Here is a 27631-nt window from a genome sequence, read left to right as displayed (position 1 = left end):
TAGCCTCGAACGCACAACTTCTCAAGGCTGTATCTCCGAAACTATTACTCGGATCAACTTGAAATTTTAGAACAATTTTTAGAGGTGTTGTAGAATTTTATAAGATAAAAAAAATACCGAAATTTTTTGAAACCTGTAAACCCGTGTAACAACTTAAGGCAAGTCTAAAGTAATATCTAGGCATTATTCTTATTGAATTTCGGTAATTTTACTGCAAAAACGACAAACGATTACATTTTGCTTAATTGCAAATATCCAATATTTATTTCGAAAAATAAAGATGCGCATCATACTAATAACACATTATATCATAAGACCGATCTTAGCGATCGTAATAATTGTACATAGAGTATATAGCATAGAGTCTATGTTTTTTATGTTAATCTATTATGTTGGCATTATCTAACCCTTTATGGGATTGGTGTATAGAATTGTGGAGAAAAAATTTAGCACTATGGTTCAGTTGTTGTAAGCATTTGTAATTTATTTGCCGTTATTTGGCGTCACCATTAATATTTAAATGTATTTATTTATTTATAAGTGTAATTTAATTATTTTCCTTTTTTATTCTATATTAAGTAAAAGTCAATTACAATTCCATACGAAAATCGAGAAAGGTACGGTTTAGAGGAAAATTCTATATATATAATGTACATTTACAGTTACAGTGCATATGCTCCATTGCCGAAAATGTGTCTTAATCTAAGAAAGTAAAGAAACAAGTGAGACAAATATTTTTAGAATCAAAGTTTACCGTTAACTAACGGTATTATGTATAATCAAGCTACGTAGAGTCCAGTTCTTGAGGTAAAAATAATAATATAATTGGCTTAGCACACTTAGTAATTCAGAATTAGAGCAATATGTCCTGTAAATACTCGCATAATTCGTTCATTCGACATTTTGTTCATTTGTTAGTTATAGATAAATTTGTAAAGAAACAAATTCGCCTATTGGGCACTTTAGAGAATTTTGTATATGCGTATTATGTATGTACGTGTATATGTAGTGGTAGTTAGTTTAGTAATTTCTATAAATATTCACTAAAAATTCTTTTGTTTTCATGGCTTTTTCTAAGGATTTTCAAATTGGATTTCATATTCATACACTTTTAATTTGTGTAACTACTTTGTTTGTTTGTGTATGTATGTGTGTTTGTATATAAATCTCATTTCACATTCCGACACAGATGACCGCGCATCCATTTGATGGCCTTATCGCCGATAGCTTCCACCTTTGGCGTGTTGGGTAAACTGCGGCAGCCACAAGCATCAGCGTCGATGTGCTGGTGTTGTTGTGGTTGTTGTTCTATGGATGACTTTTGACGTTGGCGTGGCCGTTGTTGCTCACCGACTGATAATTGTGAAAATTGCGGTTGGTGTTTCTCTTCTGGTTGCACTTTGTCTTCGTGGTTTGCTTCCTGCGTATCAGCATCATCGGTCGCTGCATCAACAGGTCACATGTCACCGCTGCTGGCCCACCGTATGTCGTCCGCCTCATGCGTTAGATAACGTGTGCCCACCTGACCCTCCAAATTACGCAAGTCGCGATAGGTTTGCTTGTCTTGCAGCCAATAGTGCTGTAGACTTTTGTCGACCGTGTAGCGCTTCCGCTGCTTAACCTGCAGCAGGTTGTTGATGAGATCGATGGCTGAGAGATGAAGAAGGTATTAATATACATATACACATGATATTTGGAGAGAGCACTGTCTGCATACCATTAGAGGAGATCTCCTTCCATGGGTTTGGTGGATACATGAATGCGGCATTTTGGATCTGATCATTTATATCCTCCTCCTCGTTGAAGGGGAACGTGCCGCTCAAACTGACATAAATTATAACACCAACACTCCACATATCCAGTGAGCGGTTGTATCCCTTGTTGCGCAACACCTCAGGCGCTGTTAAAATAACGAAAAACTCACATAAAACGACCGGCGATAATAGCTCATATGTTACTCACCCAAGTAGGCTGGTGTTCCCACAACTGAGCGCCTAAATGATTTCTCCCCAATAATTCTGGCATAACCGAAATCACACAGTTTGACTTGTGGAAATTCGGCGTCGGAGGAGAGCAAGACATTTTCCGGCTTCAAGTCACAATGCACAATATTTTTGCTGTGCAAGTGCTTTAGCGCTATGAGTATCTGTGTAATGAGGAATTTCGTCACTCGTTCACTGAGCCGTCCGCGCTCGTGCGAAAGAATCATCTCCAACATATCACCCTTAAGCTTTTCCATCACGACAAATATGCGTTCAGGCGTCTCGAACATGCGCTCCAAATTCACAACACCACAATGTGAGATGTTCTGCAAGAAAAAATTCCTTATTATTCACAAATATTTAATAGAAAGGACTAAATTTACGTAAAAGACGTAAATACGTTCAGAAAAGAGAGGCCGGTTTTTTTAAAATATCGACTTTCGAATTAACGAAAATGAATGATAAGGTGTTGAAACTCCAAGTCCAAGGAACGGACCCGGATTCTTATAGCGACCAGGATTATCATTTAACACCATTAAGCACTCAGAATTTAATAAAGTGAACAGTTATGCACAACCTTGGCCTTTTTTGCACTCTTCTTTCCATGAAGACAAACTCTATGCCTACTTAAAACTTAATGGAAGTATTCATCTTCGTAACTAACCTGCAATATGGCAACTTCATTTTTGAGTTGTGCTTCCTGCTTGGTGGGAAACCGCAACTTATCAATCACTTTAATGGCCACTTCGCGTTTGGTTTTTTTGTGAACACCACCGTAAACAACACCGAATTGACCCGAGCCAAGCACTTCATCCGGGAATATTTGATACAGCTGTCCCATATCCTGCACGTTTTCCTCAGATTCGCAGCATTCTGTGGACAAACCAAACTAAACCTTGTAGTAAATGCATAAAAGTTCTTGTCTGAGCGGTTGGACTTACGTGTATTTGTTACATGCATGTAGGCCTGTCTGATGATTGTCTCCCAGCTCTTGGCAATGTCGGAGCCGATTCCGCTGTCTGACGGTGGCAGTCTTACCGCTTGCTCTTCACGTATGCCCACCAATGGATCTTGGCCCACATAATAGCTGATCGTAGCGGTCTTAAGTTCGAAGCAATAGTTGTTGTCTACGCGCAAATCACGATTTGTGTCTATACCTTGGATTTCCGAGAGCGGTATGTCCTTGTGATATTTACTACCCTGTTCCGAGAGGAATAGCGTCAGCGTTAGCGTCTTCGAATCCAAGCGCCAATAGTGTCGTTTCACTGTTTTATCTAAGCTAGTATAGTGAACTAGCCAACCCTCTTTGATGGCTTGGCCGCCACGTTTCTTTGTATGCTTCACAGATTGTACAATACGCATCAAAGGTATATTGGCACTGGGCGATGACGAGGAGCTCGATTGCTCCGATTGGCCATCAATTGACTGTCCTTCGCCGGCGCTACGTCCATCCGTGCTCCCAACCAGCCCATTAACCAGTTCCGGTGGCGAATTGTGTGCATTCGTTGTGGTCTTTGGCACCCCTGAACGCGCGGATTTTGCTCCAGCAGTCGCTGTGCCATACCTTTGAGCCGCGCTACCCATATAGCCACCGCTAGCACTTGGCGACGGATTGTCTTCGAAATCACTATCATCGAACTCTTCGCGAAAGAAGTTGTCACCCGCTTTCGCTGCATGCCCATGTGTGGGCGTGTTGTCCGCATAATCGTTGGCTTGTAACTGTCGCTCTCCGGTACAGTCGTGTGGCACTTTGTCTAAACACTTCTTGTGCGCATTGTATTGACAATCCTTACATTGCAGACCTTGCTTAAACAGACCCTTCAGCAGTTTCTTGCAGTATTGACAGACGGTCGGTATGCCATAAGTGTGCACCATGAAGGTGTGCGGTATGCGTATTTTTTCGGCGTAAGCAAACGTGGGTGTGTACATGGAAATGTTGGCGCCGAGGCAATGATTGCTGCCGTGGGTGCCATTTCGGCTACTTGAGGACGGAGAGCGACTGTGACTGCGATAATGCGGAACACTCTAAAGGTATCACAAAAGTGGTGGGAAATAAAGAATTGAAAGTAGATTAGAACAAGATCTTGCGTTTTTAAGCTTCACTAAGTGATCTGGCGTAGAGTATTTACGTTTGCAAAAATGAAACGATAAATCAAAAGGCAACAAATAAATTTAATGTTCATAACTTTATTGAGATTTTTTGCAAAGTTCGTATAAAATGTCTTTGTTTATATTATATAATATTGAATAATAAAAAGTATAAAATAATTATTTGTATAAATCTTTTGTAAATGCTCTAAACCAGATCGCAGTAGCGTAATCTTCATCTTTCTCGTGATATGTCATAGCTATGAGAGAGAGTATTCGATCGTATTCTAAACTAACCCACACCAACTAGAAACTAAGTGTATAGTATATATTAAATTACAAATGAAACCATTTTACAATGTTAAAATAGTTTAGTCTTTAAGTGTTATTCTACTAAGCTTTCGACTGCTTTCTGTAGTTCTCTACTAGTGCTCTCAGCTAACAGTCTAATTCTTAATTATATCGCTCATCAGATCTGACATTCGCTTTACCAGTGAGCTGCCGCCATCGCTTCGCGCCTGGTCTTCGTTGGAGATTAGTGATTGTGTTGAGCCACCAGAAGGACTGCGTGGCGGCTGTAAGGCCGACGATCGTCTCGAGGTTGAATCGTTCGGGCGACTGCAATTGTTGGGTATTTTCACCACACAGCGTTTATGGTAGTTTTGGCCGCAACCTGTTGAGCAGGAGAAATAAATTGAAAGTTATTCTGTATTTTCTGTAAAAACAACAAGCTCACCATCACATTTGAGTCCTTGGCGCACCAAGCCAAACAACATTTCTCCGCAGAAATCACAAAATGTTGGCGCCTTGTACGAATGTACATTGAGCGTGTGTGGCTTTAGCGTTGGCATTTCCGATGTGGGATACAAAATGGCTGTGTGAGTTGGGAAAAGGACACATGACAATCAATCGTTCGTTTCGCAAAAGCTGAAACTTCTAATCTATTCAAATAACTGTACTTACGGCTGGCTGTCAGTACAATTTCTACCAAAGTCTCGTCGACCACTTCCGAAGCCGAGTTGATAATGTGCAGGACATTTGGACTGTTGTAGTCATGACGGAAAAGTAGTACACGCTCTGGTAAATGTGTCAAACCACTGTCGGGTATCTGAAAAACAACAATTATGATAATAATCATGAATGAGAAATGTAAAATGAAGTTGTGTAGATTTAAGTTCGGCCCAGCCAAATATACGATATTTTGGGAAGAAATGCAACGATAAAACTAAATTTTTGGACCGAATCATGTTACGTGTAGCGTAAGTAATTTATTGCATTGAGATATTCCGCACTTTACCGATAAGTTCGGTAAAAACTTCATTTCATTCATTGGGACCACATATTTAGTTTACAGTCCACCGGAAATATGGAGAAAAACACTTTCTCAACTAGTTTTAAGGCTGATGCCATGCTGACAAAGCTTGGGTTCGTCCTGTTCCGTATATATGCTGTTGTTATAACGGTTATCTAGTCCTCATTCTTGTGGTAAGGTTCAGATAAGTTGTCATCGGGGTCATCCAACGGAAAGCCTAGGAAACGTGCAGTTTTGACAGGGTCGGACCATAGGGAGATGGATGTCAGATGTGTAGGGTTAGCTGGGCATGCAAAAACGTGGTTAGAATCATGCGTGGAATCGTTGCATGCTAGACACATATTTGGTATGTCGGGGTATATTCTGGATAAGTAGGAGTTTAACTTGTTACAGTATTCAGAAGGAGCTGCGGTAGGGTCACTCTCGATTCTCAAAATCGTCGTCTGCAATGGGTGGTGGTTTGACACCAAGTACGCCATTAACTGTGAGGGAGTCGGTGAATGTGTTTATGGTGAAGTCTGGTCGGCATATTGTCTTATGTCGTCTACGTAGTTACGGAAGGACCTCTTGAAGTTGCTAGGAGGCGGTTCCGCTTCAAGCAGGCAACTGCAAAGGTGGTTTCTACGAAATCATCCCAGTAGAAACTGCTTCCCCTTATAGTCCGGATTGCAGTGTTCTGGCATATCTGCATCCAAGCGAGTATATTGGAACGTGAAGGTTAAAGACTGGCCGGTCGATTGTCTTGTATGTTGCCAACAGCGTTTCTTTTTCTTTTCCCCATGCGCTGCCGGCTAGCGACTTGAGGATTTTGTTGCGGCTCTGTACTTTGGCAATAACTGCGGTCATATGAGAAGTGAAGGAGCACAGGCTGTATAATTCTAATATATTGACAGAGTCGGACTAATTTTATATGAGAATCCAACCAAATGGTTTATTTTACTGAACACTAATGTATTTTCATCGCGTAAAGGCCGACAAACCGGAGCCATATTCCTATTACTTAATCAGTTAAAAAAAGAAATCATTTAGGTAATTCGTCCGTTGTCACTTCTAAGACCATATGTAGGTAAAATTAAGGGTGTTTTATAATTTGCAATGCGATGCACTTACTAAATAATTAATACAGCATATATGAATACCGTTAACAAATTGAGAGTATTACGGAGCCCAGTGACTACATTATCAGCCTTTAATCATCATAACGCATTATTAATAAGGGTCCTACGCAATGCTCTATTTCAGCAAAATTATCATCATATACATACTATACATATGTAGGTCGTCTAAATACTTGATACCAAACAAAATGGGTGCATTTAACCCCTGTCCATTTATCGTTTATAATAATTTTCCACTGGAACTCACGCGTAAATAAATAAGCCTGCCCATTTGGATAAGTGCAACAATATTGCGAGTCCATCAGCATGTGACATTGCCACAAAAATCCCATGTCATTTCTAATTATGATATTACTTTGATGATATGCAATATTCAGACCGCATTCCACTTTTATCCGAATCGAAATTAATATTAAAAGCGAATGCTACTCCTACAAACACGTCCCAACATGCAGCGCTATTTTTGATAGCAGACTTCTATATACATATACATATACCATAAATTATGTATATGTATGTCAGACTCAAGTATTTATGTTTGTACGCATGTGTTGAATAAAAACCGAGCACCATATCCCCCGTTATAAATAATTGAATGTGTAGCAAATCGAATTAAATAAGTACATTGTGGAAAGGTCAGCTGCGTATTGCGAAAGTCAGTGGTGGCGAAATGTTCGTTGACGTCCGGCAAATATGCTGTAATAAAATTAGTGCGTGGCAATTAATGTGCGGAGGGCACGTGACACTCGCGGTAAGACGGTCAAACTAGAGGGCGACGTCCAAAAGGGCTGGTCGGCCTGCTTGGAGTGTGACGAAGGAAAGACGGTCGTGCATGGGACAGCTATTTTCCTATTGAGATTTTACTGTGATCTATAGTAGGTATATAATATAAGATAGTATTCTCCTTAAATAGAAGTATATTTCAAAATCCGGGTTTATTATCTAAATATCAATAAGTTGTTAGTTTAACTGGAGACCTTATGTCACATTCTATCATTCATGTTACTCAAAGAGAGTTTGTCTAGAGATCGATTTTATTTTAGACGTGACTAATTTTCGTGGCGCATCTTTCTCATTGATTTATCCTTTTATACGAGTTCTGTGGAAAATCAACGATATAAAAGGATTATCAATCGTGTCTTAGAAGAGGAGATATTTACGAAAAAGTGCTTAATATTTTTTTTAATTCTCTTTTGCAGGCAAATTTAAGAGCGTAACATTTTTCCTTTCACACGAGAATATGTAAAAGCTGAGCTGAGGGATCTAAGTAATTTTCGAATCCAAAATTACTTGTGAAAATATTGCATTTAAGGTCTTAGGGCTTGTGATTTATAGGTCACAGGGAATATACATACATACACACAGAACGCACAAAATATTTCTGTAAATATTTTATGTTCCTACGTGTTCGATTTATGGCAGTACATAAATGTAGCGCCAGCATGGGGAGATGAACACTCGTGTTGCGAAATTTATTTGCCACCCATAAACTTTATATACGAAGCTATGAAATATTTATGCTGCAACTGAGCTCCTCGAAAATTAAATGCTTTGTCAAACGCTGTTTCATCATCTTTTCAAGCGCAAATGATGACTTTGAGACATGTCAGGAGGTAAAATGGCAAATAATGGAGTATGAGAAGTGTGAAAATTAAAAATGTATACATGCACACGTGTACATTAAGAAGATAAGATAGGGCTTATCCTCATCTGCGCTCATAGCATTCAGCAATAACCTAATGAGTTTAATTAGAACATTACCACAGATATTAATAATCTATCAACAAAACTATAAGGACCTCAGTTGGCCGCCACGCACATCTCCTCAACATTCTCACACAATCATATGTATGTGGAAGGGGAAGTAGCAATTTAACCCGAAGGTGTGGTTTTTGAGACAAGTCAGATCGTAAACTTTATGCAAATTTTAACTCGACACAAATTACATGCTACGTATAGCCCACGGCCGCTTGGGCAAGCGCCAGCGAAACGAACTCACCTTTGTATTGATAAATTCACATGCTAAGTCCTTAAGCGACTTCAGCGTCAAACTGCTGGCGGCCACAGAGACAGCATCGCGCAAACTGCCAAATTGAAAGAGGAAAGTCACCTCGGGGCCTTCCATAATAACGGGCACTCCAGCGCCCGCCCCAGCACCGACACCAAAACCACTACCGCCGGCAACGAAATTGGGGGCGTTGTTGTGGTTGTTGGTGCTATTGAAGTGTTGTCTGTAGTGCGCCAGTGCAACTGTGAACACTTTTCCTGTGGCACAACAATAATGTAGAAACTGAGATTAGCCTGATGCTTTGGCTCGACTGGTAAATGTACTTTCCCTGTTCTGCGTTCCTTTGTACTTGTGTCGGTGTGTATGTAAATGATTTTTCTTCTGGGGGTGGGCCTGTTGCGTAGCAAGTCTTTTTGGGTGTATAACCGTTCAGTATGACCGCTTTAAGTGGTTAAGTGGATGGCTTGTTTCAATGAATGACCCAAATATATAACTGTACTGGACTGGACTGGTCGTTGTCTGTTGACAGATAATGCTTTGGCGGCGGCTCCACTTCTCTGAAGTTAGGTTGCGTAGTGCTGCTTATATATTTTGCTGTTGTTTACTGTTGCTTTCCAAATATTTACTTCGCTTGATTTATGAATTTCCCTAAAAGAAAAGAAATAAACGTATTTTCATATTAGTTACGCAGTTAAATGGTGTAGGGAGGTGGGATGTTGCTGTATACATACATATGTACATATGTATATGAGTATTTATGGTTATGAATATAATGAGTTTGGAATTATTTTTCTTGCTCAGTATCCTGATACACATTATGAAGCTATTATTCTCTGTATACATGTACTATATGTCTTATATTTGTAGGATGTTATCTTTAGGCACTTGAGAAGTAAACTCCTCTCCCGACGAACCAAACTCTACAAGGCACTTATCTGCTATTTGGTTCAGAGGAATGGACGATGATAACATCTGATGAGTCGGCGTTACGAGTTTTCGAGAGAAAATTTCTGCGAAAGATTAATGATCCTTTGCACATTGGTAACGGCGAATACCGCATTCGATGTTACGTTGAACTGTTCGAGATATGCGATGACGTTGACATAGTTCAGGAAATTAAGAGACAGCGGCTACCCTGGCTAGGTCATGACGTCCGAATGGATGAAAAAACTCCAGCTCTGAGAGTATTCCAAGCAGTACCCGCCGGGGGAGGCAGTGGAAGACCTCCACTCCATCGGAAAGACCAGGTGGTGAAGGACTTGGATACACTTGGAATCTTCAATTGATATTAAACAGCGAAAAGGAAAAACGACTGGCGCGCTGATGCAAACTCGGCTAAAACCGCGTAAGCTGTGTCAACGTCAACAAAGAAGAAGAAGAATGAAACTTTCTACATGTGTTCCTTGGCAAAAAACTAAGGATGAGTTCATGGGTGGGCGAAATCAGATTGAAATTCCATCTGATCCTTCATCAAGAAACATTCAATGTATCCGAATAAAGCTTTGCACAAATAGAACCCTCAAGATGTTTCATCTTACGGCCAAAAATTGTCGAAATCGAACTATAACTTTTCAAGAACCCAGATACCAAATATGTGGATCCCAGTCCATATCTGTAAGTATTTCAGCGGTGTAGTTTAGTGTATCTTTTAGTAAAATAAAAATATTTTTACATGATCTCTATATGTAATTAAAATCCCTCTGTTTTGTCCAACGAAATATCTTTAATTTAATTCTATCAAGTAGTATAATTTGCCATTAATCCATTTTGCCTATTGAATAACCGAAGCTAATTAACAATTTACAAAAATTTTCAATTTAGCTCGTTATAACGCTTTTGATGCGGGCAAGTTGATTTGGCAAATTTCATCATATACATGGATATGTGTATGAACATACATATGTATTTAAGTAGCTTTAAGCTAGCGTTTATTGATCACATTCTCTTGCAATATTCTCGTTGCTATTTAAAAATTCCGTCAAACGAATAAAACAGGTAAATTCCAATCTCCGGCTTGATGACTAAGTCACTTGTAGCCGGTATACAAATTGAATACCAATGTGCTACTCATACACATACATATGTACATACATACGCAAACAATGAATGTACATTTATTTTTATTGATGCTCGACTTATGTATATATGTATAAAGTATCTACGTATAACACATTAATTTTCATATATGTAGATACATACATATGTATGTAATTACTTTTTAGAAAATTGTCAGTATCTCTTTCAACGGCTGCGAATATTTCAATTTTTGATCTATAAACCTCAGACGGCTCCCAGGCGAGCATGGTTTCTTTAACCACAGAACTAGTTATAAATATATAAACATACATACATATGCTGCAAAACCACAAGTATACATATGTATGTATACAAGTTAGTTGTGTGCTTCGCAGACATCTTCTAAGGAATGATAAAAATTTACTAGAAACAAACTGAGTGACGGTATAAGAAACACAAAAGTGCGTATGAATAAAAATAAACATTTTTTAATCCGATTGTTTGCATGTATGTACATAGTACATATGTAAACTAGTCCCGATGGCACGAGTTCGAAAGTAAACGACTTTCTCTCCGATCTTTCTCGCTTCATCTCTGCAAGGAGCTTGACATTCTCCCCCACTAAATCCACAGCAACCATATTCACGAAATGAACGAAATAGTACAGACTGTATCTTAATAATATGGTCGGTGACGTTAAAATTCCGACTGCGAGTGACCCTTAGATTTTAGGTGTTTCATTCCGACTCCCTCTCAGTGAATGGCGTACTTGGAGTCAAACCAGCAGCCGTAGAGCTTGAGTTGGCACGAGAATCTAGTGTGACCTTTACGCAACTTCATTCTGGATACTGTAGGCGGTTAAATCCTTACTTATCTAGAACCTCTCCTCCTCTTTGCATGCCCGGCAAACCCCACTCCTCAAACACTCCTCTCTCAATGGTGCGATCGCGTTAAAAGAGCATGTTTCCTGGGCCCACTGTTAGATGGCTTCGATGACAACCAACCCGAACCTTACACCCGAACAGGGATTAGTTAACCATTACAACAGCAACAACAGGGACGATCAAAATCAAGTCCTTGTGTGGAAAGCTTTTCATTTGATATCTTCACCGTGGTCTCTTTTATATTTAGGAAGGGTATTATAGCTTCGGTGCAACCGAACTTAACGTTCTTTCTTGTTTTATGTAATTTTGTATTTCAGTATTTATAAATGGCAAAATGTTCTAAACCAAGGTTTGGTTTTAGAATAATTAACGAATTATTTCACAATTATGTGAAATTTAGAAAATGTAAGGCACAACAAGAAGAATGCAATCTGCAATCATGTTTACCCTTACGTCGACATTTAAAATTAAAAATATGTAGTATTTAAATAATAAATCTATTGTACTTATTTATTTTTACAAATAATATTGGAGTTACATTTATTTTAATTAGCGGTATAACTTACTATCTTTAGTTTAGGAAGCATTTTATTAAAACATTTAAATAATTCGTACATTACTTTACATTAGCGTCGGGAATATATTATTTGGGCTGGTAGTTGTTCCTGGATGAACTATTTGAATCAATGACATTTGGTATTTGGTTTTCTTTGTCAGTGTTCATTCTACTAATAAAATTCTTTTCGATAATATTACTCCGCATTGAATTAGTTCTGCGTATATTGCTTGCGTTCTTAGGAGGGGTATTTAGGAATACACCTTCAAATATTGTCTCGAGGCTATTACATCGGCTTAGGCTTTCTCTTCTTTCTTCATTATCAGCTGGTGGACTTATCAATGCGTTGATTTCGTGGAGAGCAACAAAATCCGTATTTTGGCAGGCATTAGGTGTAGAATCATCATCTACCTGCGGAAGACGCGTTGGTGTTTGTAAATCTTCTGCGTTGGTGTCTATCGGTGAAGGAGTACGGCCAAGCGGTGATATAAGCCTGATTTCAAATGCTGGAAGTTCGTCATCGATTAGAAGTGCATCTAAATCTCGCTCAATTGATAATGAGAATGACAGATCACTTTCACTTGACACTGAGGATTGAGAACACTGAAGGCGGGAAGTATTTATTTCGGATGCAGACAACTCCATGCTTCTATCATTTGGCCTTGCATCATTTTCCGTCAGAGATTTTCTTATCATTTCAACTTTTACTTCTGTAAATATTTATAAAGTGATGTATCAACAGTTCTCCACAGGACTTAAACAAAAAACAAATACTTTGAAATTGAAATGTAGAACTGTCAAACATAATACTTTCGTTGTCACTGTATGATTACAGTGTTGCCATATCCACTGAATGCAAGTCTCTTTGAGTTAAGTACTCGTTCATATGTAAATACTTTGGTTGCGGCAATTCTCACTTTGATAGCGAACTGCCGACTAGCAAAGAAAAAACTGCTCATGGCCGCTGTGTATTCTCTTCGTTACAGTCCTTTTATTATTTTGAAAATATTTGAATTGAATTTTTGGAATGTAATAAGCAAGCATGACGAATAAGGATACAAAATTAGCATTCTTCACTCGAATATATGAAGTTTTTAGAATTTTGAGAAAAGTGTGTGAAGAGGAATGGCAAAAACTTGCCCGTCCTGATATCAATTGTTCCATTTAAGTCGTATAGCGAGTTGACGATGAAGTTAAAACAGCTGATCACATAAGTAATTTCAAAGAGGACATGCATTTGTGGAGAATTTTAATATTTCTTTGTATTCATAGATTGATGTCCAAATGTAAATATATCATTCTATTATATTATTAATTTCGTGCAAAATTTTCCAAATTTTAACTGCTTCCATGACGACGATATCTTGAAACTATTATTGGTTAAGGCTGTCAATTTAAATCAATTTTGACTAGTAGTTTGTGTTGAAAGCAAGTTCTAGATCGTGTAACTGCAGTGTTAAGGTAACAATTTCCTTCTAGCATGGCGCTACGGGAAATTCCCATATTTCTTAAGCATTCACACAATACATACTGAACATTGTAAAATTTTAAAGTTTATAGAAAATATAATGTTTAGCACTAATAAAGAAAATAATAATATTGAAAAAGGAGAGAAAAACTTACATTTTCCAAATTTCTTTTGAAATCTGACGGGAAAATGCTTCGTTCTGTAGATGCCATATAGGGGTATTAAGGGCCATACCAAGTGTGAAATTAAAAATATAACTGTTTTTTCATATTTTCTTTAAATAAAATATACTAAGGGCGGATTTTTCAATGTCTGGTTACTATTACACTTAACCGCTGGTAGCTTTACTTGACATAACCCTTTTGACAAAGTTGTGGTTAGCTTACCTACAGATAGTTTGATTATTGTGAACGCTTAAGGTAAATAGTTGACAAAATTAGCATTGTGAACTCGCAAAACTGTTGATCCGTCATGAGCCTTGTATGTGCATGTTCAGACGAAGACTATTTTTGCTGCTCAAACCGATTTTCTTAGCCGAGAGGGTGATGAGGACAAAGAGACCGTGTCGATTTGTGTTATTTGCCGTAACAGCTTCCTCATCTGAGATCTATCTATGCTTATTTTATAACTGACAGCTGTCATTTCATGTTCTGGTTAGACGCTAACCCTTTTTTCGGTAAAGTTTTCCAGACTTAACTGTCAAATGGTTGCTAACCAGATATTGAGAAAACCATTTCTAATTCTTAAATCGTTATCTCAAATAGTTCTTGAGATTCATGCCTTCGTAACAAACCTATTGTTTGAATGTTCTTATTATATATAGTTCTCCACAAAATGATCTAACAGTCGAAATAAAAACGACCAAAGATTTTGTAAAGTAAACTTTTTTAAAACGCCGACAGTTTGTCAACTTTTGATTTGTTTTTCGACCGTTGGTCATCTTTTCATTGGGTGGTGGAAGGTGATCTGAACCTCTTCGTTCCTCTTTCCAGAATTGTTTTTATCCGAATTTCTTTAATTATTTTTCTGAAAAGCCTTATACATACCTACATACATACATCTCCATTGTAAAGTGTTATTTGTATCCGCGAAACTACTCTTCATTAAGCTCCTCTCCATAAAAGTGTATGGTATCACCAGCAAGTGCCATTTAACCACTAAATCGACCTTGGCTTCAGAGCACTTGTGACCCGCGTTCAAACTTTGAAACTCTCAAACCAAAATGAAAAGGCAATGTCGTTCACGGCACCAAAGTCAACGCACAAAAGAATGCCCTAAATAAGGCAGTTAACAGCATACCACACAAAAGTAATTTAACTGGAAAAGTACAAAGAAAAAAAAACTTAAAATTGCTTAGCGGACAGTGCGCTAGACCATGAAACGGGCGGTTGAAGAGTCGAGCAGCCGCACTGAGAAGAACCTACAAAGAGCAAACCAAATGTAAGTAAACCAAAAAAATTATCACAAACAGCTTTCTAAATTTTTAAGTAGGTGTATCGATGGATAATGCGAGATTGTTGCTGTTGCTGTTGCTGTTTCTCTTGCGGCTGCTGGCGGTGACTGCTCTTGAAAGGTGAAACCAGAGCAACTAGACGCGCTGTGCTTGTAATTACACAGACAGTGCTTGAGTGTAAGTGCGGGGCTCAGTTTTCAATTGAATCACAGCTTTCCAGCCGCAAAGCAGAGCAAGAGTTTGGCGCTGTGGTTTTCCGTTTGCGGATATAAAGCGCACGAGCTGATCGGCTGCTACTCGTAAGGGCAAGAGTTATACGACATGCGAAAGGTTTCAGACCACTCACACATACTTATACTTATGTATGGAACAAGTTGCTAGCGCTGTAAAAGGACGCAATGTTGACAGAAGCAGCAATTAAAATACCTTCTAGTGTTGCGTACAATGTTTCTCCGTGTCTGCGACGCTTCTCATTCGCATTCTGGTGTCCACATTTGGCGTCTGGTGACTTAATGTGGAACGCAAAAAATGTCAGCCAACTTTTGAACTGTGAAAAATTCGCACATAAATAGCGAAAAGTTGAGCGAAAAGAAGAGAAGTTGAAGCCAAAATTTATAAAAAAAACAGTATAAAATACAAATACAATAAAGTTGGAGCCAAGAATTTGACATATACTATAAGTTGGATGATGTTAGAGATGGCGAGTTTTGCGCCATAAAATTGAGCAGGACAAAAGAAAAAAAAATAAATTATGTACTCTCATAAAAATATATATTATATTCACTTATATCCCAATAGGACGAGATGAAGTCGATTTTTACTAAGCAAAATTATATAATACTATATACATATCAATAATCATTCTATGCTTAGACACAGAATAAAGGGGAAAAGGATGCGTAAGAACAAGTAGAACCAAACTCTACGGCCAACAAATATTTTCCTTCTTCTTTGGTTCTTTCTGAATATTCTTCTTAGGTAGTGCTTCGAGCCAATGTCAACACTATGTATATTTTATTTATAAGGAAGCAAGACAGTAAGCGACAAGGCGACTCCTTATGGTGCGACTTCTTCAATCTGCTGCTGTAGATAATAATTGGAGCAGCATAACGTAATCGAGCAGGTGCAGTCTTCTATAAGAGTGTACAGCTGCTGGCGTATGCCGATGATATTGATAACAATGGCCTCAACATCCGCGCCGTTAGTTCTGTTTTCCCCAAACTGGAGATGGAAGCGAAGCAAATGGGTCTGATAGTGAACGAGGGAAAGACGAAATATCTCCTGTCATCAAACAAACAGTCGTCCCACTCGTGACTTGTCTCCCACGTCATAACTTCGAAGTCATATGTAGATAATTGTGTCTATTAACAAAAAAAACCAGGTGCTATATCGGTCTGAGTAGGCAAATGAGAAGTACGTCCACTCTCGACGAACAAATATCAAACTCTATATGTCACTCATCATCGCCAACCTGCTATGTGGTGCAGAGGCATAGACGATGACTACATCTGATGATCCGGCGTTACGGGTTTTCGAGAGAAAGGTTGTGCGGAAGATTTATTGTCCTTTGCGCATTGGCAATGGCGAATATCGCAGTCGATGGAACAATGAGCAGTTCGAGACATGCGACGAAATTGACATAGTTCAGCGAATAAAAAGACAGCGGCTATAGTGGTTAGGTCGTGTCGGTCGAATGGATGAAAGTCCTTCAGCTCTGAGGCTATTCGACGCAGTACTCGCAGGGATGCAGAGGAAAAGACGGATCTCTACTCCGTTGGAAAGACCTGCTGGAGAAGGACCTGGCTACACATGGAATATACAATTGGCGCCAAACAGCGAAAAAGAAGAACGACTGGCGCGCTGTTGTTGACTCGGCTATTACCGCGTGGGCGTTGTCTACGCTAGTAAAGAAAAAGAAGAAGTTTTTTGTAAGTAAAGGTGAAAAATATGCCTGCAATTTTAGCACGTAGATATGTATACGACCGTCTTAACCTCACAATTGCCTAGAGCGAGTGACAAAGGCATCTGATTGTATTGTTCGAATACACCAATGTATTAAAAAATAAATATAAAAAGTTTTATTTGTCGAAAGATTAGGAGATTTAATTTACAACAAAACTATAGACGTTGGCACTTCAAAAGACTGCTTGTATTTTATCCAACCCTGTCCTACCGGGTATGTTTTAAGATTCATATCTAACCTCACAACACTTTTCAGCACTTACAATTTTAACGACAGATTCTGAGCGCCAATAACACGCTTAGCATGAGACAATAACAATTGTTGTTACCCGAATCGATTTAAATATATTGGCAATGGCAACCAGCACAAGTTTTTACGAGTACAGGGGATTGGAGGAGTAGAGGTTTGGTCAGCAGACAAGCTAGCTGATTCTACTGGTAATTGCTCATTACTTACGTGCAATTGTTTTTGTGTTGCAGTCATTAAACGATGGATGGTCTTTCAGATGGATGAGTGTTGTTGTTTTTGTGGTCGCTGTTGTTGGTATTTTGGCCACAGTAAGCTGGTTCTATAGCGATAATGCGCTTGTTACCACCATTACTGATGCTGTTATCGCCGATTCTAACTGTTGTTTGGAATTGTTGGTGTTGTTGTTGTTATTGCACTCATTTACTTATGCTTAGCATCACTTAGTTGCACTCAGTTTTTGTTTCACAGCCAATGGCTATATACAACGATCTGCACGTGGCAGAATGGCTATAACTAACGGTACTTTTTTAATAATTCTGTTGCTCTTGGCCTTTTAGTGGCTCTTATTTTTTATTTCTGTTTCACTTTTTCTTTGCTATTTTAAGCTTTGTTTCTCTTTTTTGTTGTACTGTTCACTTGGCTCATTAAAACTACCGTTAAAGCACTTTTTATTAGCCCGATGTAAATATTTACATTATATTCCTGGCGTTGGCTGCGGTAAGTGCCGTTGGTAGCTGGCCGTGGCGTCTACAAGTGCATTCAAACACTGCAATGGCTGAGAATGCTCACACAAACACTTTCAACAGACGACACAAAAATCCATATACATACACACATACATATGTATATAAAAATATGTACGTGTGTATTTGATGGCTTGTGGAAGTATGTGTGCAAACGCTTTAATGCACAGTTATTTTCACAACTTTCTCGCTCTTCGAGGTTTTCACTTTATTTTTCACTCCGAATTTTCAGCAGAACTTTTATGTTTTTAGCAAAAGCAGCGCTTTAATGAAAGAAATTTAATAACAGCCAGGCATGTGCTAAATATTAAATGCCTCAACTCCCAAGCGCAGAATAAGCAACGACGGGCAATAGAAGCAGTGTTAAGCCAAGTTAAGTACAAAAGCGACCGCTCAGCTCAGTTCACGACGTACGAATGTATGACGAGCGCCTGGCTGCTTGGCCAGAAGTTTGCGCCAGCAGTCAACACCAATACGCGCTTAGATTGGTAAGCCGATGTGGCTGATGTATGCACATGAGAGAACCGGCCAAGGCGAGTTAAGAAAGCAAAACAAATAGCGAGACGCAAACTCACAGCTTGAAAACTCGTTTTACCGCAAAATAAAAAAATAAAAGAAAATAATAATATAAAGTATCGAAGACAACTAGTTAGTGTGGAAGCAAAATGTGAGCGCAAAGCAGCAGAAGCTGAAAGCGAGACACTGAAATCATACAATATATTGTATTTATTGTAGTGTCCGCATGTGATCTTGCCTGCTGTGTATACGCTTTGAAAATTTTAAGATCAGATTGGCCTAACATTCAGAAAAAGGGAAGATAAATGAAATAAAAATAGGATAAATTTAGTTATTGAGTTATCGGAGTCCGAGATTGAATTTTGAGCACTGCGGCTATTCTTATATTTAAAATGAAAGGAAATTTGTATTCAATTATATATTTCTAGAATTCTGCTTGAAGCTTAAATCATTGGACAAAATATGCTAGGCAAGTTTCAGCGCAACTAAAACTAGCGCTTCACCCACCAGATTAAAGCGCTTAATTTAGCGATTTTATATAAGATAGAACTTAGCAATAAAAACTTTGTGTTGCCACCTTTCGCGACGGAGTCTCTTACATCCGTTAATTGTTAGTAAATAAAAAGAGGGGGTGTGTGTATGTACACTTGCCATATTCGCATGTAAAACCAACGAAAGTTCATATGTATTCAATACGGCAGAGGCGCCCATCTACACTTACGCTGCACATACATACATACATACATATATGCAAATAAATATGTATGCATTTGAGTATATTCTTTGTACCAGTTTGGTAGGGAAGCGAAACGGGTGAGTTGCAATGACGCCAACAAAAATTCCTTCAAGCATTTGCTACTTGTGGCTTTCGTTTGGCATTGCATTCATTACCGCCGTTAACTCGCTTTCATGCTCAGCTTGCGTACGCTCGTAGGCAAGCGAGTGTGCAGCAGAACTTAAGCATTTGCTAAGTCGTTGTTAGATGTAAATTAAACCGCAATTCTGTCGGTTTCACATAACTTTGTTGCCTGGTCTACCGGTCGGCTGGCGCGCCGTACGCACACTCACACACTATGAACGTGTACATATTTACTTATGAATGTATGTGTGTGTGTTGTTGGGGTTTTCAACTCTCTTCCGCTCTTGGCTACTGCCACAGTGCTCTTCTGCTAACTCAGTTAGTTGCGCCATAGTTGCAAGCTATAAACGGCGGCATGAGCAGTGTTGCCAACGTCGCAAATTGAAAACTTGGCGCTAAGTTTGAAAATGTTGTCTTCGCATGCTGTTGTTTGTGATTGAATGAGACAACAAATGCATTTTACTAAAATATAAAGACCCAAGCCATTTGCCTCCTGCTGGGCTACGAAACCGACAACAAATTGTTTACTTGCTTGTGAAGTCTTCTGCCGTTGGCTTCGACGAGGCAAGTGGTGAATGCAATTGTTGGCAGAAAACCATTGAAGGCATGATTGGAACAAATAACGGCATAAATTGTCCGATATAAAAATAAATTTCAATCACGTTCTGAATACAAAAGAATTTGCAGTTTTGCATGCAAATATTGAGAATTAATTTTATCGATAAACTACTGATTTAATAGCTTTGCAGTATTCATTAAGCTATTACAAATACAATGTTGTCTCGCACTAAAAGTATCATTAAGGAACAATTGTAATATTTCTTCATTGTGGACATAACACAAATAAAAAGGGTAAGGGAAGGAGGAGAGCTCATTATCGCAATCAACAGAGAAATTGCGATTTAAAATAAGCTGCGGATTATGTCTTGAGCTTGAAGGAGGTAGGGTGTTGGAGCGATATGTAATATTAGGGTTAAGCTACAGTAAATTTCATTTTCGGGTACTCTCGAATATTTTTAAAGCTAGAGTATTCTCAATTATCAGGACAACACGACCTAACTAGCGTACTCATAGTCTCTTGATATGCTGAACTATGTCAATGTCACCTCATATCTCGTACAACTCATCGTTCCAATGACTGCGGTAGTCGTCGTTTCATATGCGCGAATCACCATAAATAATTCTCTCGGAAAACTTCTAACCCTGACTAATCAGATGTCATTGTGATACCTACGTATCATACATCAGGGAAGGAAATGATGAGGGACCTGTAAAATATACCCGTGGTAAGGCATGCCTGTCGTAAGAGGCGACTTAAGTCCACATGCACTGTGTCTGTTATTGTGGGCTTGTCTTGAAATGTCAGCATAGTCCATGTCATATATAGTGCAATAATACTCATCGTAAAAAATGTTTATTGTGCACTGTATTTTTTATTCCTGGTATGCAATGACATTGACATTTTGTTCCGAGAGAAATGTCACCAGTCATTTGAGTTCTTAGGGGCTCAACTGGCAGTAGCGAAAGCTACAAAGTCTCACCAGGGACTATAACCTGGTACCACGGGGAGCAGTTAAGCCCCATGAGTTTACTCCAATTTGCTCATTGGGCTTGGCCCTTTGTGGAGATTCGTGGTGGCTGTGGTTTGAACCTAAATGCAGGCAGGGCATTTTGTCCAATGTGGAGTCGCATTGCGGCGGTTTGCGGACCCAGAGTACGGCAGAGGGTTTAGGTCGGCCTCGTACCCGATCAAAGCGGCTAGGGTGTCTCTATCCACCCGAACCAAGTGGAACCAAGGTATAAGAGCAGAATGCATTCATACTTTGGTTCTCCATTGTATTCATCTATGCGCTTCTAGAAAGAACCGTGAGGTTAGGCCTTCGCAGGCAGGTACTCACGTAAATCACAACGGACTCTGTCAACAGTGACATTGGAGCAAAGTCGCGAATGCGATGATTTCATTGGCTCTATATTCTGTTCTGATTGAAGAAGTCGTGCGATAAGACGTCAACTTGTCTGAAACCGCGTCGGTATCGAATGGCTAGGAGAGATCCTTTCTAATCCTGACAGAGCTCTTAGTGCTTATAGCGGTACATAACATTTCATTAGATGGATTCATGAAAAATGAGGAATATTAGCAGAAATTATAACTCTGATGCCAATTGCATTTCTTGGAATCAAGTTCGCCATTGGCGTGAGAGGACAGAGTCATGGAAATAATAGATTTATTTCTTCTAAGAGCTAATATATGTGCGTTCATGTCAATAAATAAAATGTTTATATATAAATAACAAATTTTAGTTAAGGCTATAGTGGGAGCAGCTATTTATACGTGACCCTGCTCTGATGCGACGAGAATAGTTGAATTGAAAACTTACTGTATGTACGTGATGTAGGAAAAAAGTTCAGGGAGCCTGCGTTGGAAATAGTTTGTAAGAGTGTACACATGCGAGTAGCTGTAAATAGTTTTATGTGGAGAGTGCTGCGATTGGCAAAGGTCAATAGTAAGCTAAGGATTTGCTGCAGATTAAACGACAGTAGGCGTCGGTGTGATATTATATAGCGTATGAAAGTGCTGTTAGATTTAGGTATCAGGTAGACAGTAGATATTTCTACTTTATTTTATTTGCACAGTGAGGCAGTTAAGCGGAGAAGTATTTAGAAACGTAATGGAACGGGCGTTTAACACGAATATATCAGTTTGTTTAGTCATATTCGTCAGAGCACTATGAAATATAGCTGCCTTAGAAACTGCTGTATCAAAATAAAGTCATTGTATGGATTTTTTTCATTTGACTAAATATCTTTACAAGATATATCATGGATTATTGTTCAAGACAACGCAACAATTAGGGAACATATTGTTCAGAATATACCACTATGGGAGACAGCTGTCACGACAGTCGGGTCTACGTAACCGGAATGGACCCGGATTTTTATTGGACCGAGGACTGTCAACTCGGCAGATTTCTGCCGCTACAACAACAACAACAACAATTGCCAAACAATTTGTCTAATCGAACCAGATGAAGATCATAATAAAAGATCTTAGATTAAGTAACCTTACTTCGGCTAGGAAGAACTGGCAACACCTGCTGTAATGTGTCTCAATTCATTAAATTTTAGTATAAGTTCATTTAGTGCCCTCGGCCTCGGAGATCGAACTCCATATTTCCCACCATTCTCAAAACGCTTGACATCTTTGGAATAGAATTACTTCTCGCTAAAATGCTGAAAGCAGAATATACGGCACGTACGTTCCCACTGGCAACATAACTCAATTGAACCGTATTCTTCTTATCCTTGTTGTGAAACTTAATTCTAAAATATTTGAGCCATTTGCAGCGTTATTTCACACGATTGCTCCTTGCATATTAAATGCGCAGCACAACAAAAGCGACAATAGCGACGGTGACATCGAACGAGGTCATTAGTTGAACCTACGTAAAAAAGCAGAAGCGTCTTAGTAGAAAGCTGCCCCACTACCCCACGCTAAGCGCACTGCGGCGAGACCTTCGAACAGAGCGAGTGCTGAAAGGAATGTCAGCCGTTGGCATTGCGCGTGGTTAGACACACATACGGACACACATACACATACATATGTATATTTGGTTTGTAGGTGCCTTGTTTCGCTTCACTTATGCTCTTATTTCCACTTTACTGTCTTTACGTTTGGATCATTACTTTGCGCCGCAACGCTATGTGTCACACGCTGCTTCTGTTTCCATGCACTTCTCTTATAGTAATTTGTTTTGTTTGCACTCACGCTCGTATTTTTATTGACGCACTCACATTCGCAGGCGCTGCTGCGTGCCACCGTTCGATCAGGAAGCTTTACATTAAGTATACGCCATGCCAGTCCGTGAAGTGACAAAATTTGCACACACACACACACACACGCAAATACATACATACATGTGGCCGTTTGTTTGCACTTATCTATTTGCTTTGGTTTTTAGCAGCGTTATCGATTGTTATTGTTGCTGTTGTTGCAGCAGTTCTTTCTATTGTCATATCTGCTTACTTCTTGTTATCGCCAGCGATTCGCTATTTTATTCGAATCTATTCACTTTAGTCGTCTTCATACACAACACATACTTACACTCACATATATGTATGTATGTATGTATGGATCGCTTTTATTGCTTTTGGCTGTGTTTGTTATTTTTGCGATTAGTTTAATGCTTTCACATTTGCTGTTAAGCTGCTTTTTGTTGTTATAGTTGCCATTAGTGCCATTCGGTACTTTGTACACTCTCATAAAAATTTTCAGTAAATAAATGAAATAGATATATGTATATGTATGTATGTATGTGTGTGTGTTCATATGTGTAAATAATATAGATATGTTGACTCATCTGTATGTGTAAGTCCAAGTATTGCATATAAATGAGCAGAAGTCGCTTGAAGTAATAAAGGAATGACGTGCTTTTAATGACAATCGTGGGCAGGGTTGCTGTTTAGAATTTATTCGCCTTCAAAATTTGCGCTAACTTTCAATTCCAATATCTTTAGCGGATTCTCTCAGTTCGCGCACTTCAAAGTACTCCTTATTCTCTGTGAAATACTCAATATTAAAATAATTCATAAAAGATTCTGTCGGATGTGGCTGAGCTGAGTTTCACCAAAAGTCCATCAAACAATTAGAATGGGTCGAGCCCACTGTGCCGCACACAGTTGTACGCTCGCTTAGTTAGTCAGTCCGCTCACACGCTGATAATCCGAAAATCATTTACAAATAAGCAGATAGATTAATGGATGATGCGCATTCCCTGCATACATATCTACACTGTGTGCGAGTGTGTTTGTGCACTTAGCGGAGCGGTTCACGGCTTAGCACAGTCCCCACAAACATGTACATTCCAATCGTCGTGCAAACCACACGCGCAAACACTTCCATACACAATCAGCACATTTGCATACATACGTATATATTTATGTACATGCACACACTTAAACATATACACATAACTACATCTGATAATATTCCAAAATCCATCGTATTTGGTGCGCGTATATTCGCCGCGTACAATTTTGCGTAATTTACATATGGAAGACTGCGTGTGGCGCGGCGCAGCTCATATCAGCGTGGCGCTAGTGGGGCTTTCAAATTAGACGCAGCAAACGCAGTTTATTGACTATATTATTTATTAATATTAAATTAGTTTGCGCTATTTTATTATTCACTGCTATCAGGGGTCAGACCTCTTGAAGCGGCTGAAGGCATGGTAATCCATCAATTGTGGGTTGGAGCGCGTCCAGTAGAGCTATTCGCTTACTTTTGAATATATCCCTGTATAGAATATCCATTTATCAAAAAAGGTGCAATATTTTTCATAGCGTTCACGCTTTTGACGCATTAGCATAAAGTATTTCATTAGTTTTACATTGGAGCCTTAACATTACCATGGAAATTTATCCCTGAAAGCGCAAATATATAAAAAACCCTTCGCTGTTATCCACAGTTCTAGGAAGCGTGGTTCCCAAAGGACCATATGTAACGCCGCCCAATTGCTGTCTAAGCTTTTTCTATCTTCCCAAAGGCAAATATGGCGCTTTAACTCACTAATCCGTTACAACGGCTTATGGTTATATATTTTCATTCGCAAGCATATGCATATTCACATGAACTTATTTGCATACAAAATAAAGTTTATATGTAATTAAGCAGAATACTGGCTGCCAGACTTTATTCACTTGTAGAGCGTGTAGAGACACAAGTGTGCGTTCTAGTCACGCAATTGTATTTGTCTAGCTCTGCAAATACATACATATGTGGAGATATAGAATATATGGACCTTGCAGGAAATTTTTGTGGTCACTGTGGCATTTCAATATCGTGGCATAAGCCTGCGGTACAAACTGACCAAAGCTAAAAAAAATTTGGTCTCTCCCTTTACAAGTAAAAAAAGTGTAACGAAAAATAAGCAACTTGGAGAGAAAAGGATTGCTCAAAACCTGAGCGACTAGTTTGCTTATAAGCAGACATACAGACGGGCATGGCTAAATCCACTTAGCTTCTCACGTTGATCATTTATAATGGGTGATCTAAGTATAGGAAATTTTTTGAATGCCCTATTTTTGACAGATCAAACGAAAGTCGTGTGAAGCTGTCATGTTATTTTTGTTCAGCATGGAAAGATTTACGCCTGAACAACGTTTACAAATCGTTCAACTTTATGACGATTCATGTCTGTAAAGAACGCTTTGCGACGCTCCGCTCAACTTATGGTCAACATAATCGACCACTGAGCGTACTATTCGCAACACCATCACCCATCTTGAGACCCAGAATTATCCTTATAGGATAATATCCTTATTGGATATTATTCGACCGAATATACCACATCCAGCACGCGCTGTTGAAAATAGAACAGCCGTAGCTGAGAGTGTACGCGAAGACCGTGGAGGGTCGGCGCCATTCGCAGCAACTCGGACTGATGTATGGAACGACCTGGCTCATTTTATGTTGAGATCTTAAATTGAAAGCCTACAAAATACAGCTTGTGCAAGAAAAAAAGGCTTTTGAAAAGTTCCTAAAAGATCCGACCTTTTCGTGGCAAATTTTGCTCAGTGAATAGGCCCATTTCTGGCTCAATGGGTACGTATACAAGCAAAATTGTCCCATTTAGGACGCAGAGCAACCTGAAGAGATTCAAGAGCTGCCATTTCTTTCAGAAAGAGAACGGTTTTGTATGGTTTGTGCGCCGGTGAAATCATCGGTCTATATTTCTTCAAAAATTATGCCGGTGAGACTGTAATCGTCTATGTCGATCGTTATCTCGCCATGATAACCGACTATTTGATGACTGAAATTGAAGGTCATGATCTCGGCGACACTTGGTTGCAACAAGGTAGCGCCATTTCCCAACTGGATTGATTGAGAGAACACTTCTGTTAGCAGATAACATCACGTTTTGGGCCGGTAGATTGGCTACCAACATTGAGTGATATCACAACGTTAGACTTTTTCCTGAGGGGATACGTAAAGTCTTAAGTGTATGCGTACGATACCGCTTCGATACAGGCCATGTAGCAAAACATCAACGAGTCATCGAAAAGTGGCCTCAACTGGTGGACCATCTGAGACTTATGTAGCCGCGGCCAACATTTGATAATAAATGCCAAAGAATGTATAATAATAATCATTCCCTGTTAAATTTGAAGTTTCCTCGAAACGGATCACCCTTTGTATATTGTTTATAGAATCTCCAATGTTTCCTGCTGGGTGTTCGTGACAAATTTAATATACCCTGTTCAGGGAATAAAACACAATTCACCAGAAAAAAGTAAAAAGTTTTGGTAGGTTTTCAATTAAAATCTATATGATAATGAAATAAATATGTATTGAAAGTTTTCAAAAAATATAAACATATTTATGCATATGTTTTAAAGACTGATTAAGGGTCTTAAAAAAATAATGCTTCGATTTTTGGCGCTTTCGCAACTTTTTCGCTAGATGAAGATTGGGCAATTAGGCCACTTACTGCAGGGTCGTGGTCTTTCCACAACGGACCATTTAGCTGCTTCTGTTTATTTGTTTAGATTTATGTCTGCACTTTAGTTAAATTTTATTAGTTTGATTTGCTTTGTTTTGGTCTAGGCTTTTTACTATTTTCTCCCACAAACAGAATATTTATTCCATTATTTGTAGGAAGTGTTGGTAATTAAATAGTAAATAAACGGCACATCGCGTTTAAATATTTACTGCAAAGTTTTAGAAATGTAAGCAATTAAGTGGGTGTGTGTGTTTGTGTATACATCTGTATGTGTATATGTATGTACATGTATAAGAATGTGCACACAAAAGGTGAAAATGAATTCACTTCATTGCGCCAAGTCGTTAGGTAATTCTCCAGCGCAAACATCTCTAAGATGCCTCTGCCAAGACACTTGGCTTCGTCAGCTGCGCGTTGTTGTAAATAACTCACTAATTTGTTGTACATTAACACGCTGCTTAATAATATTTTTTTTTGTTGGCACAACACATTTTGCTGCGATGAGCATTAATTAATATAATTTACTTGTCTAATTGAAGTTTACTTTAATTACAGCGACCGCATAATGTCCGATAGTGGGGCTTATCAGATGCGGGACACACGCGGTGAGGAAAACACATCTATAGTAAATAAATTATAATAAATAGCACACGTCTTAGAAGTCACTACTTCAAGCTCACTTTGCTATTTTCGCCAAATTCGTCGCGGCGTACACGTTCGCACGTTTATTCGTTCGCCGGAATACTGAATTCACGAATTCGATTCAATCTCAAGTCCAAATTCAATTCGACTTCGCTATAGTAGACACACACGTACACACATAAGAACGTTAGAAGCGTTTGTATGTATTTTCCGTGTGTTCGTAGAACGCGCTAGCCGCCAACCCAGCTGGCTGGCTCAACAGCACTTCGCCGTCT

The 27631-nt window shown here is 39.0% G+C and overlaps 2 protein-coding genes across 11 annotated transcripts; both read right to left on the bottom strand.

Moving 5' to 3' along the window:
- Positions 1-230: 230 nt before the first annotated feature.
- Positions 231-27631, bottom strand: LOC126751474 (serine/threonine-protein kinase D3). 10 transcript variants are annotated; one of them, XM_050461768.1, is made up of 11 exons: positions 27240-27631; positions 17305-17872; positions 8500-9156; positions 5034-5178; positions 4807-4944; positions 4562-4743; positions 2924-4007; positions 2647-2855; positions 1963-2308; positions 1718-1900; positions 231-1650 (listed from the first exon to the last, which is right to left on the bottom strand). In XM_050461768.1, exons 3-11 carry the CDS (start codon positions 8623-8625, stop codon positions 1457-1459), a joined length of 2607 nt encoding a protein of 868 aa, XP_050317725.1. In that variant the 5' UTR covers positions 8626-9156; positions 17305-17872; positions 27240-27631; the 3' UTR covers positions 231-1456. The 10 variants fall into 10 exon arrangements, with proteins under 10 accessions (XP_050317725.1, XP_050317727.1, XP_050317729.1 ...); XM_050461770.1 differs by having other exon boundaries at positions 17305-17863; XM_050461772.1 differs by having other exon boundaries at positions 17305-17844.
- LOC126751498 (uncharacterized) lies at positions 11892-12731 on the bottom strand. Its single transcript, XM_050461814.1, has one exon. The coding sequence runs from the start codon at positions 12658-12660 to the stop codon at positions 12052-12054; it is 609 nt and encodes a 202-aa protein (XP_050317771.1). The 5' UTR covers positions 12661-12731; the 3' UTR covers positions 11892-12051.

This window comes from Bactrocera neohumeralis, chromosome 2 (genome assembly GCF_024586455.1).
Source record: "Bactrocera neohumeralis isolate Rockhampton chromosome 2, APGP_CSIRO_Bneo_wtdbg2-racon-allhic-juicebox.fasta_v2, whole genome shotgun sequence".
NCBI lineage: Eukaryota > Metazoa > Arthropoda > Insecta > Diptera > Tephritidae > Bactrocera > Bactrocera neohumeralis.
The sequence above is the reverse complement of the archived record's forward strand: the minus strand, read 5'-3'. Positions and strand labels throughout refer to the sequence as shown.